Consider the following 13,789-nt stretch of genomic DNA (forward strand, 5'->3'; position numbering starts at 1 on the left):
TCTGAAAAACAAAGTCCAGGCTCATACTGGTGGATGGTGGGTCTGTATTCATTTAGTGCTTTTAATTTGCTGTTGTTCCTGTCTTAGTTTTACACAATACATAATAAATTTGATCAATTCGCTCCAATGTACCTATGTTTTGCTGATCTTTCCTGGTGACTAGCTATCGCGCTGCTAATGCTATGGACAAGGACATGTACCTCAGCTAAACTAACCACAAAAACATCTTTAGAGAAAAACGTTTGGCTGTAAGTAACCAGCCATGCCGAAGAGGATGACACTTACTGCACTGTCATAGACCTCCTTCCACATATTCCTGTTTTGAGTCATGTCCCGGCGCAAGCCTTTGAACTGCTCTATTGCATCCAGGCGGCAGATCTCGTCCCAGGACTTCTTGGGGAGCCATGTGCAGGGATTTGAGTAAGGGTTGTCCAGCCCAACACCACCCGTCAAAAGGAAGTGCCAGTCTTCCTCATTCACCTAAGATGTTAGCCAATGCTTAGTGCAACTTTTATATACTTATTACAGTATAGCAAGAATATGTGATATGCAAGGCAAAGGCTGAACAGTTTGGAAACAACACTAAAACACAAGATGAGCAGAACTCAAAGATCTAACACTTTTCCTATGTACACAAAAGGCTTATTTCTCTCACAAATCTGTCTAAATCTGTATTAGTGAGCACTTCTCCTTTGCAGAGAAAATCCATCCACCTCAGAAGGATGGCATATCAAGATGCTGATTAGAGAACATGATCGTTGTGCAGGTGTGCCTTAGACTGGCCAAAAATAAAAGGCCACTCCAAAATGTGCCATTTTACTGGAAACTGGGATTCATTCGAGAAGTGAACACCAGTTCAAAACCTGTCCAAAATGCCAGACGGCATCGAATGCTAGCATTTGCTCAGTGAAGTTAGTTACAACGACAAACTGCAATGAGGACGACGACCATGAAGATGAATTTCCCTTTTCTGGCAGTCTGTGCAGAAATTCTTTGGTTATACAAATGGATTTTCGCAACTGCTGTCCGGGTCACTGGCCTCAGATGATCTTGGTTGTGAAGATGCTGGATGTGGAGGTCCTGGGCTGGTGTGGGTACACCGGGTCTGCAGTTCTCAGGCCGGTTGCATATATAACATTTTGCATACGGTTGCAAAATTCTCTGAAACGCCTTGGGAGGCGGCTTATTGTAGAGAAATGTTCAATTCAAGGGGTAACAGTTGGACATTCAGGTGGACATTCCTACTGTACAGTCAGCATGCTCCCTCAACACTTGCAACATTTGCAGCATTGTGCTGTGTGGCAGGTTCCAGTAAAACTGTACATTTTTGCGTATCCTTTAATTGTGGTCAGTATCTTGATATGCCACACTTGTGAAGTGGATGGATTACAAAAACTATTTGAGAGAAAAAGGCCTTTTGTGTAAGTAGAAAAAGCTTTCGATCATTTGAATGCAACTCATCAAAGATGCGGGCAAAAACAAGAGTGTTGTATGTATATTGTGATGCAAAAGTAAGTGTGCCCGTGGTGTATATTTTCCTACCATGTGGTTGTGCATCAGTAGACTGACACAGAGGCAGAAGGAAAAGAGCAGCTTATCTTTCTCAAAAAGTGACCGACACACATTGACGTATAGCGAGTAGGTAAAGTGATCCCTCAGAATCCTCAGCCTGGAAAAGATGAATATGCGGGTATTTTGTCATGTGTAGCATATATGTAATACAGGGGTGGGCCAAAAGTAGGGTTTCAGTTACTTCATTAGCTGTTTCACCTTAACAATGAAGTAACTGTAACCCTACATTTGGCCCACCCTGCATATTCTAAATAAAAATAACTCAAGGATACCTTACCATTTTGATGAACCTAAAATTTTGGTATAATTCAATCAGAAGCTCGCTCAGTCGCGCATAGACCGGGGTGGGCAAACTTTTTGACTCGCGAGCCGCATTGAGTTAACAAAACTGGCCGGGGGGCCAGACTATATATTCGATACACGCACAGTAGTTTAAGATTATAATTCTAACAGTCTACCTGGAATTATTTGTCGTATTTTATCTGTAAAAGTGTCATCCAATCTGCTACATGTCCTTGTGTCCCTTTTTTCAGGAGCACTTTAAACGTCAGACCTCAAATAACAACGTTTTACAATTTTATTTTATTTAATGACAGACCCGGAATGTACATGAATAAAGGATGTGTGATATACAATATGAACTGTGAACGATAAAACATTGACTATTGAAGAGTATGTGTGTAGGTTGAGTTGTGTGTCACATGTTTGTTGGCTTGTTTGTTTGTTCGATTGGTGCATGTGAAAAGCTACTTAAACCATCAAAATGTTGTCTGACTCTACTACTTGCAAGTCATGTTGCCAGCTTGTATGTAAAGCCCCGGTCACACCGCCCGAACTTTGCTGTAACATCCCTGGAGCGGTGAAAAAAAATCATCATCGCTCGTAACCGCGCACCACCGTTTAACAGAAGCTGGCCCCCGTTAAGGCAACGCCGTATACGCTCGGCCACCGCTGATGGTCCCTCCTACCGCTCCGAAAGTTTTGAGCTGCACAAAATATTGCCAGTGGTGAGGAGCGGGCAATTTTCCGCTACGACAAAGTTCATCACGGCTCCAACAACGGCCAGTCAAAGTTTGGCGCCGCTAGACGGAAGTTCGTGGACGCTTGGGTCCGCTACGCCAACGCGGGAATCTTGAACGCTGGACCACTGCTGCTTCGCCAGCTTTGCCCGGGCGGTGATTAAACGTTGCACAAACTTAGTTGGAGCGGCTGTAAGCGCTTTACGAGCGGACACGGGATTGCTGGAACGGTGTCAGGCGTTGAAGCAGCGATGAAGCAGCGATCCATTGCAGTGATGAACTTTGGTTTGCCGTTGGTATGGAGGTGTCGGAGGCGGAGCATAATTTCGCTATAAATACAGGCAGCCCATTTGGAATACCTGTTGAGTGCAGACCTCAGTTATATCGAATTTGCTCAAAGTTACAGTAAAACTGTACTACCATGGATGCTGAGAGACTTGCTATGATTGGTGCACTAGTCCAGCAGCAGAATCAGAACCTCCTCAGATTGCAACAAGCTGTTGACAACACACAACAACAGTTGTGTGGGTCAGACAGTTGTTGTGACAAAAACCTAAACATTCTGTGTCCTTTGTTTGAAATCTATTTTCCACAAATGACCCAGAGTTTTGATGCTCATTGCCAGCAATTCAAATGTTAAGTTTTGTTTCCCTTCAGAGGTACATTTTTTCCTGAATATTTTTGGCTGAAGTCTGAATTCTCTGAAATGATTTTGGAGATTCTCCTGTACATGTATCGTATTTCATGTTGCCTATTTCATGTTTCCTACTTTAACTTACATGCATGAACACATAATCATTTCAATGATCAGCTGCACTTACCTCTGCTCCAAGTCATCGCTTTTGTCTGAGTTGTCTATGGAACCAATGAAGAGGTTAATAAACCAGGTGAGGGAGTACTGGTACATGGGCTCAATGTTAGCCAAGTCAGCAATGGCAAAGAAGAGAATGGCAGAATGAATGGCAATGGGTTTATAGCCCAAGCGGGTGTCATCAATCTTCCGCTCTGTCACCTCAGCCACAGCCTGTTTCTCTGTAATTTCATTGGCTAGCACCTTGGACTGGGAGAGAATGGTCACGGCTGTTTCATCCTCAAGGATGTTTCCCTCAGAGGAGGAGAGTACCTCTAAAATTTTGTCCTCAATTTCCTTCAATTGTCTGGCAAAAAGGAAAAGATGTGTTAAGACAACTACAGTTTAAACTCTCAGTGGATGAGGACATGATGATGATGATGAAAATCTGTTGACTATGGTATGGTGCCAATGTACCTTTTGTTCTCAGCTCCTTGCAGGATGAGAGCCTGCTTCTCTTCCTCAAGGTCAGGCCTCTCTCGAGCCACCACAATTCCTAGCAGTTGGTCCTGAATGCCCTCTGGAGTTATCATGAAGTTTAACAAAGTCACCTGTAGCACACATTAGGAGGAGACATTAAGTCAGCTGAAGCAGAGTTACTTAAGCCACTCCACAGGTTTAATGAGTAAAATCATCCCCTACAATATCTGCTGTAAGTTTCTGCCACAGCCATTTGGACATGTGACTTCAAGCATCAGAGGATTAACTCATGTATGTTTGGCTTTTTCTTTGGCTTTTTAGCAACACTAATTTGAAAAGCCTCTTTGAGATTTTTTTAATTGCCCACTTAAAAACTATTAAAAAAACAGGAAATTTTCATCACTTTCTAAAAAAACAACCAAAACAGGACGTCTAGAAGCAATGACATGTCCAGGGAAAAGAGTGTATTTGGTCACACCACCATATGGTGACTACATGTAATATACCATTCTGTAAAAAATATTAATGACGATGTTACTGCTTAGAATTGAGATAATTGAGATCAGCAAGACGTCTTCTTGCTCCGGACATGTCAACTTTTTAAACAGGATTTTATATGATTGAATGCATTTGATCTAAGTTGATGTGTTCTTCTGCCGGACTTTGCCCAGCTGCCTGCACAGTCTGACCGTCATTTGCCAGTTTTTCAATCTGTTCATGCAGTCTGCATGCCAATCATTATACATAACACTTTGGTTTAGTCTCAGTCCTCAACATTGTGTATCGGTCCGTCACCTGTTACGGCAGCAAGGTTTATATTCGGCACAATTTTGCGACAGCACATAGCGTCAGTAAATGCTTGTTTATGATTTGTGTAAGTTGTTTTATATTATAATTTTATATTTTATTGTTTTTGCAGCAAAAAAAAAAAAAGTAAATGCAGGAGTTAAATTGAATTTAGGCTTAGTACTAGATTAGTACTACAAAATTTTTTAGCCAGTGTTTTGGCATTGTTCTTTTGTTAAAAGCTAGTGTTGTAGCCAAGAGCAGATAAAACGGCACAAAGTCCAAATCAAGACTTTGAAGAGTTGAGACAAAGTCGAGACCAACACGAAAGAAATGTGAAAAATAAGAGGAGGACAGGCCAAGACCAGATCAAGAACAAAACCAGCTTCAAGGAAAATTTCATTTTTTTGGAATTTTGCCTATCACCCACAATCCTTATGTGAGACAAGAACACACGTGTTTCCCTTTTCTGTTTGTTCTAGATAGCCACCTCATGCTAGTAGTTTTTCACTAACAATGCAGGTTATGTGGATTTGCCTATTTTACCAATAAAGCCCTCTAACAAAAAACATCCAATAAACCGCTGACAACACTGTATATTAACCAAGCTATAGTGACATTGTTATTATAGGAGCTAACACAGAGGAGTAGTGACACAGCGCCTCGCTCAGCACCCAGATCGACTGTGTATATCACTGTGATATCAAGCACTATGTGCTGCATGTATCAGAATGAATATCATGGTGACTTACTCGATGGACAGTTGTCTGTCTAGTCCAGCCTGCCCGGGGCGTCATTTCCATTTGATTTTAGGAAGGTGGAGAAAAGTTTGTTCCACCGCAGGGTTTGTTGGAGCTAACACTTCTTTGTTGTGATGCAGTCTTTTGGAGCAGTGTCCTCCTCGCCAGATACATAAAACTCTTCCATTGATGGGCAGAAGTCAACCACAAAGTCTACCATGATTAGTGGTAGCAAATACAGAACGTGCTCTCACTGCTGTTGTTGTTGACGGAGGTTGCGTTAGTTGCTATGCGGTCTGTGAAATCAATGCACCCATGGAAAAAAAAATCCGGTAATGCTTAAAATGATTGATGGATTATATTGATGAAAATGATTACATGTTATCATGAATGTCCCTGTTACTACATGGATACAGCATGTACATAAAACATTGTTGGAGGTTTTTGAATGTTTTTAGAGGGTTTTATAGGCGGAATGGGTGAATCTCCATTACCTGCATTGATAGTGAAAAACTGCCAGCAGGATGTGGCTATCTAGAGCACACAAAAAAAGGGAAAGACGTCTGTTCTTGTCTCACATCGGGATTGTGGATGATGGGCAAAATTACAAAAACGTGCAGTTTTCTTTAATGCTTTAATGAGAGTATATGTAGAAAGTCTACCAAGTGTGAGGAAAATGGTATGAGTAGCAAAACTTTGTGATGACTTGATAAACTAAAACTAAATTGCAACCTCTTTCTTTAATCCAAGTTCACCATAAAAATGAATGGGTGGCCGCCAAATAACAAATATGTCATGATCTGTGTCAGGGGTCACCAACGTGGTGCCCACGGGCACCAGGTAGCCCCCCACGACCACATGAGGTGCCCGCAAGCCTGCTTTTCATTCAGGTTTTCAGTTAATAATGAAAGAACAGTAGAAAGAAATGTATTCTGAAAGACAAAATGTGAGTTGTGGACACCAGCATTTTGTTAATGTTCTGGTAAAACAAGCATATTCGCTTTGTTTGGGTTTAACATAAGCTCTGAAAATAAATGTTATAAAAATGAGTAGCTCTTGGCCATTTTCATTTTGTAAAAGTAGCTCTCACAAGGAAAAACTTTGGTGACCCCTGATCTGTGTGCTGTCTGCTGCCACCTATCTGCTGTCTGCTGCAGCACACTGCTGAGCCTCCTGGGAGGAGCCACCTGACACACCTGATTGCAGTTATTCATCTAGCCTTCTTAAGCTGTACTGCGGACTGCATTTGTTGCCAGATTGTTCACAGCTCTTTGCCTGTTACATGCGCCTCCCAGCATTGTAGTTCTCTGTGTTTAGCTATCTTCTGGTCTATTTGCTGCTTTTTGTAAGTAACTGTTGTCTCCTGCAGTGGTTTTTGTGCTATCGTTAGCAATTAGTTCCTGCTTGGTTCTCAGCAGCATCCTTAGTTAGTTACTTAGTCTTTTTCTCTGCTACCTTTTCAGACAGTAGCTCTTTTGGTTCATTGCTTTTTACATGATATTTTTCCAGTGCTTAGCAGTGCCTTTCGTGATAGTTTTTCCCCCGTTATTAGGTCCTGTTTTTTTTCTGTTGTACTTTTTTGTGTTTCTTGTCTTTTTCTAGCTTGTGTACACTTTTTTGTTAATAAATTTGGTTACACGGACTGTGTCGCCTCTGCAATTGGGATCCAGTAGTTTTGGCATTGGCCGAATGTAACAAAATAATGGTTATCAATGGGAAATCATCTTACGGTCGTTGGGTGCGTTTCACATGAGTGATTGCGACATACCCCCAGATCACTGCAGACTTATACTGTAGTTGCTGATGCATTAGCGTCAGTTCAGCAAGTGTGTTACCACCATCTTAGTTATTGTGCTCTGTACTGTAAAAGCCATTATCCATTACATGCGCTCTACCATCATAAATAAGTGCAATTCTTCTGGGCTTAATTCCATTTCTATTGATGCTTAGGACCCACTCAGCCGGCGGTGAAGACAAAGCCCTTACAAAGCTGCCATTTGTCCTTTTCACACATGCAGCTCTTTACTTCTGAGTCTGTTCTGCCTCTGAGTGATATAGATACCTTATCCTTTTGTAATCAAAGTGCTCTATTTCTAACACTTGTACACTATCTAAAATAGTATTTTCAGAAAGTACTATCCATCTAATAGTTACCCACAAGGAGGAGGGCACCTTTCTGTGTTGAATTGAGTTAAATTGTCTGTGGGTGTGAATGTCTGTGTTGATTCTCAGTCATTGAGGTCATGATAATCCACAAAGGTTGACTTGAGGCAACTGGAATTGTTGTTTTGTTGACATTTCACCTAAAGGCTTCTTCTGTCCTAAAATTTCAGGTGTGGAGTTTCCCTATTTATGTCCCCAGGTGGTGGTAACAATAGTGTTATTGTTGTTGTGACTGTGGCTGGGGAATGACGGTCCTGCATAACAATAGGTCGTTCACCTGTCTGGTAGCAAAACTGCTTGTTAGTGGCCACTCTTCCCGTTGAATGAGACAATCTTTGGGGGAGAGATGTCAGGACATTGTTGTAATCTTACGATAGGTGCCCTCTGTTTAGAGATGGCCTTTCTAGTTTGACTTAGACGGCTTGACAGTCAGTGTGAAATTAACAAATAAGTTGGAAAATCAACAAGGCTTTGAATGGAAAAACTACAAACTTCCATTTCAAATACAATATGAAAGTTCCTCCACTTACCTTGACGGAGGTTTCAGGCAGGTAGTGTGGGTTACGTAGCTTGGTAGTGATGTAAAAGCGAAAGTCGGGTGCATATTCAATGGTACTGTCTCCAAGGCGGATACACACAGCACCTCCCTGCTTAAAGGTCTGTCTTAACAGAAGAGGCTCAAGGATAGGGTCCAGCTCTTCACCAACATTCTCCAGCAGGACTAAAAGAAAAATATATATTTAAGGAAGCATTCACAGAGGCCTTGTCTGCGGATATGGACACTGACATATTCATCAACACCCGCCTGATGTTGCAAATCCTAAGATTTGCCACCAAGAACACCTTAAAGAATGAACACTGGAGACAACTCAGATGATTTATTTCTGGATATTCTGCTCTGACTTGTATCACGACAGCAATTCTGAGTTTAAATCTGAAAGTTTTTTTAAAAACAACTTTCCCATTCTTGTTTTACACAAGGAGTGCATTGAATCCATCTTAAAACGTTCTTTATAAATGTACAGTTGTCATATTCAGATTTACTGTAGCAGCAGAACAGAGCTCCACAACCATGGGCGCTTCCACTTACCGTATTTTCCGAACTATAAGTCGCACCAGAGTTTAAGTCGCATCAGTCAAAAAATGTGTTAAGAGGGAAAAAAAAACAGATACTGTATATGTCGCACTGGACTATTAAGTCGCATTTATTTAGAAATGTATGTCACAAAATTCAAGACCAAGAACAGACATTTCATCTTTAAAGAAACGTTAATTCAACCCCACAATAGCACACAGTACAACAAACTGAATGGGTGACTGCTATGTTAACATAACACACTAACAGTTATTCAGCTACACAATAGCATACCTGGGAGCCTGGATAGGCTCAATTAACATAACAAGCCAGCGATGTCCAACAAGCAAGTTACCAGCAAGCAAGTTCACCGAGCTCCAGATCTCATTCCACATCAATGAATCCATTGGTGGGTACAGGCACAGCATATACAGTCATCCCTTGCTACATTGTGGTTCGACAATCGTGCCCTCGCTCTATTGCAATTTTCAATGGCCTATTATTTGGTATTCTGGTTACTAGGCATCAGTAACATTACATTGATGAGACATTACCTTACCATAACAGTGCATAGAGTCTGCCATGGCATGCCGGACATAAGAGTAAAAAGATTCTCCTATTCTGTGTGGTGGTGGTGGTATGTTTTTGCTGTCTTACTTTGTCCCACTCCATTTGAAACACTTTGGTTTAGAACAAATAAACTGGAGGCTAACTAGTTAGCTCAGTAGCTTGCTATATGCTATGAGTGGCAGCCGTCTCTTATGTCACTGCAGTATTCAAAAAAAGAATAAAAGGAGAGTAAAGGTGACTATAGGGGTGTTATTTAATGCTCTAATTACGGTAAAAAAAAAAAAATCATTTACAAAGTCACAAAAATATTCCGTTTGTTAATATTGAATCCTGCTTTGCAGAAATTCATTGATAGTGGTTGGGTCTGGAACCAATTTAATCACGACAAACGAGGGAGGACTGTAGTTGTCTCAAACCGAGAGTGCCCTCTCATGGCTGTCAACGGTAATGTTCACTGCTTGGTTCATGAGAGTAAATATGAATTTAAAACTTGTTATAACTATACATAGATTTTGATATACAAGTCGCTCCTGACTACAAGTCACATGTCCAGCTAAACTATGAAAAAACGTGCGACTTAACAGTCCGGAAAATACAATAATTCACAAACGTGCCTATGTATTATTTGTTTCACTGTATTACCAAACTAACAAAAGTTTTGCTATTTTTGTAGCTGCCTCTAATTTCAAGACAATGAATTTCACCTACAGACAGTGAAACTTTGTGAGCATGCATATTCCTAAGAAAAAAGTGAAGCAAATAAATATTAAAAATGCTTCCCATTATATAAATATTCATGTGAATCCCCATTAAGTATGATAATGCTGTTCTTATGTTAAGAATGTTAGCACATCTATAAATGTCAGAATGCCTCAAGGTGGCCCGCTAAGTTTTTAAGCAACATCCAAAGTCAGTTGATGAGCTTTTCCTCACTAGATAGATTATTTAACTGGGTCAGCACATCAAGTTGTGTTAATATTTCAGTGGAGTGTAGGGTAGTTTGGCTGACACAATAAACACATGCTCTGCGTAGGAAGTGATAATGCAGGAAAACCTTGTTGAAAAAATAATCTAGCATATAGTGAAGTGATTAGACTATAGTATATACAGTATGGAACTTTACAACTGTGAAATATGAGTAATATGAGTAATTGGATGGACCATGCTCGCACCCTCAGGGGGCTATTTTCCACCCCGTGAGGACAAGCTACTCTCTGAACTGTGAAGCTTTGCAGAGTGGAAGTAAGCAAAGACCCGCCGGCTAGTTGAGTCAGGTCATTATTTCGATGTTGTTTTAATGACTGTGTGGCTACAGTTTTTCAGATGTTAACTCTAAATCTCTAAGTCTACCACAAAGGTCCGAAAAGTTCTATGATGCGTCAACTTGTTGTTTTTTTTTTTTAAATAAGCACATAAATCAAAAGGTCAAGTCTAAGCAGCACTAAGGATTAAGTCAACGACAATCATGAGTTTCGACACATAAACACAGGTGGAGCAGTACAGTAAGGAAACGGTAGCTCTTGACTGGCATGACAAGGAGGTCCCACTGAGATGTTTTCCACACGGCACAGTGGAGGGGGCACCATCATGATCTGGGGTGATTTTTTTCCTTGAATCGACCTTCAGGTTGTGCAGTGGTGTCAAATAGCAGCTGGCTATGTGGAGATGTTGCAGGGGGCATCCCTCATGACTGAAGGCCCTCGTCTGTGTGGTAATGACTGGGTTTTTCAGCAGGACAAATCTGCAGTTTACAATGTCCACCTGACAAAGGATTTCTTCCAGAGGAAGAACATCACTCTGGTCGACCATCCTGCGTGTTCCCTAAGCTAAATCCAATTGAGCACATTTGGGGATGGATGGCAAGGGAAGTTTACAAAAACGGACATCAGGATGCCCTCTGTGAAGGCATCTTCACAACTAGCCTCCTGGAAACACTGACACCAAGCATGCCCAAACCAATTTTTGAGATGATTAACAATAATGGTGCAGCTACTCATTGCTGAGGGTTTTTTTGAAAATTGTATTTCTTTTTTTAGGGTATCTTGTTTTTTTTTGTTGTTTTTTTTTTTTTAGTTATCGTTTTAAACTTTGAATCAGCTGATGATCAGCCTATTTCAGTTAAATGGTTGATTGCAATAAATGGCTTACTCAAATTTGTTTTTGTCTCACTTCCGTGTCTTTATGCATTTTGAAACTACCTAGAACTTCCTTACAATTCAACAGTGCAAAATTTTAACTCTTGTAATTTTCAACTGGCCTGAAAATTTTGCACAGCAGTGTATTTGCTGAAACTACAAGAATCAAATGGCATTTTAGGAAATGTACATATTATGACAGATTTTGATAAGCTGCATCTTCACTTTTTAAATTGACTTGGTTGAATCCTGGCTTTGGAGAAACTCGCCCCTGTGGTAAACAGAGACCTCAAAAGGCAGCAACAGAAATTGCACAGAAAATACAACCTGGCACAAAAGACTACTTGTCATCCTTACCTGGTGTTCCAAACTGGATACAGTTCTCCAGAGTACGAACAAAGCCGGGATCACTGAGTTTAATGATTTGTAAGCTTTTAGCCTTCTCCATGTTTTTTATCCATTTGTTGGCCTGGCCCTGGGGATCAATCATCAGAGGCCACCGCCTGGCATTGCTACAGGCACACATATACAGACACTGTATTGTAATGAATGTGATTCCAAAAACTAACTGTGAGACATCAATTTGGTACAAAGAAAGAAAATAAACGAGATGTAAAGCGCAGCTTTCAGTGGAGCATTCACACTGCGCACAGTCGGCCTCACGGTCAGAATGCACACAACAGTACTTCATTATTTTTTAAAAAGCACAGTGAAAAGTAAGAGGTCAGAGTTGGGAAAGCCATTTATACAGGCTGTTAGAGCATGAAGAAAAAAAGAAGAAAAACTGGTGCTTATCTCATCAGCAGAGCCAGAATTTTTTTCAAAAATATGTTCATTTGACAGTTTTAAAATGCTGATCAACAGCAAATGACTGCCATCTAGAGGACAGACTGTTGGTGATTGTACTCATTCTGTAAAAGTACATTTGTTTTTTCTAAACATTTTTGCGCATGCAAAATCCTTTTGATAAAAAAGAAATCAAAAACGTTTCTTCAGTTCTCTTATGGCACCATGACTGATAAGCATGTCGTGCAGGGTATAAATATGACTTTTATACACACTGCTGACAGCAAGAATACTATAAGGGAAAATTTGACATTTTAATCTGTAGTTTATGAAGTAAATGCAAAAAAAAAGCAAGGACTAAGAAATATGCCTGCCTTTATAAAATGATTGTGGTAAACACAAGGTTTGTCTTTGATACTCACGAGATTATGATGCCGTTATCTATGGAGAATCCATCCGTTGGGAGGCCAGCTATCGTCCAGGCACGAATTTTGACTTGCTCACCCAAAGAGTTTGTTAGACACATGTTGGGAGAAAACGGTATCTGTTTTTTCTTACAGAAATCTAACCACTCCTCTATTTGCTCCTGTAGAAACACATTATCATGATTTAGGAAGGCATGTTTCACATCACAATGCTTTTTTTCCACACACTTCAATACGCTTCCAAAATATCATAAAATTGACATACCTGTAGTCAGAGTTGCTGAATATGAACATAGCACACATTTCTTTTTAAATGATAAAAATAATATTTATGAAATGTATACTTTTTATTTATTTTAGTAAATTATGTTTTTTATATTCAGTGGAACCTCAGTTAACGTGTTTTTCATTTAACGTAAAAAATGCACAACACAGTTTTACCTCGGTTTGCGTGCATTCTCCGGTTAGCGTACAATATGTCTTGTCGTGTTATTAATACACTGCATGAGTCTGTGTTCTTAATGTATTTTTTTTATCACACAATACCCTTCCTTGTTAGCATCCTATTAACAAGCTAAAAAAAATGGCAACTGGAAGTTACATTGCCCGTCTATGATGTCATCAGCGGTTGACTCTCCTGCACTGACCGTTTGTGGCTGCTTTGGGACATGGCGGATCTCTCGGCCTCACCCGATGCTCAGTGAGAACACAAACTGAAGCACAATATGTGTTTTCACTTTTAAGTCTCCAAATACCAGAAACTTCTCCAATGACGCACGGAAAAACTCAACACAACACCACAGACTACAGCAAAGCTGACTGCTAGCTGACAACACTACACACAAAACACAAAATACTGTCACCTGTACCGCAGGCAAACAAAACCTTGCATTAATGGATGGCCTAAAATTCACAGGAAAGGAGCTCCACTCACTCATTTTTAGCAGCATCAGCTAACCTCACCTACAACATTGCCAAACATAGCCACAAATCTGACACAACTGGTTCGGACACCATACTGTATCTACAACTCCACAGACTTCATTCCTCAGTAAGATTCAGAACCTTAGACTATCCATAAAACCATGGTGTCATTCGACATGACCTCCCTGTTCACAAGCGACTAAAATAAAAAGACTTCAACCTCAAAGATGCTAACATCGATGAAAAAAAGTTGTGTATCAACTACTTTTGATTTCAGTCAGTCTTTCGACACACAAAAACATGACCGAGTCACCTGTTGTGGCT

At 40.5% G+C, this 13,789-nt stretch overlaps 1 protein-coding gene across 1 annotated transcript in view; it reads right to left on the bottom strand.

Annotated features, from left to right (window-relative positions):
• dnah7 (dynein, axonemal, heavy chain 7) overlaps nt 1-13,789 on the bottom strand; it is an 83,558-nt gene that overhangs the window by 28,556 nt on the left and 41,213 nt on the right. The window contains exons 46-52 of the mRNA XM_054786392.1: nt 12,539-12,702; nt 11,688-11,842; nt 8,081-8,271; nt 3,859-3,992; nt 3,413-3,748; nt 1,543-1,669; nt 286-480 (exon numbers count right to left, since the gene is read on the bottom strand). Coding sequence (XP_054642367.1) covers nt 286-480; nt 1,543-1,669; nt 3,413-3,748; nt 3,859-3,992; nt 8,081-8,271; nt 11,688-11,842; nt 12,539-12,702 — 1,302 coding nt within the window. The remainder of the gene's footprint in view (nt 1-285; nt 481-1,542; nt 1,670-3,412; nt 3,749-3,858; nt 3,993-8,080; nt 8,272-11,687; nt 11,843-12,538; nt 12,703-13,789) is intronic.

This window comes from Dunckerocampus dactyliophorus, chromosome 9, assembly GCF_027744805.1.
Source record: "Dunckerocampus dactyliophorus isolate RoL2022-P2 chromosome 9, RoL_Ddac_1.1, whole genome shotgun sequence".
NCBI classification, from domain to species: domain Eukaryota; kingdom Metazoa; phylum Chordata; class Actinopteri; order Syngnathiformes; family Syngnathidae; genus Dunckerocampus; species Dunckerocampus dactyliophorus.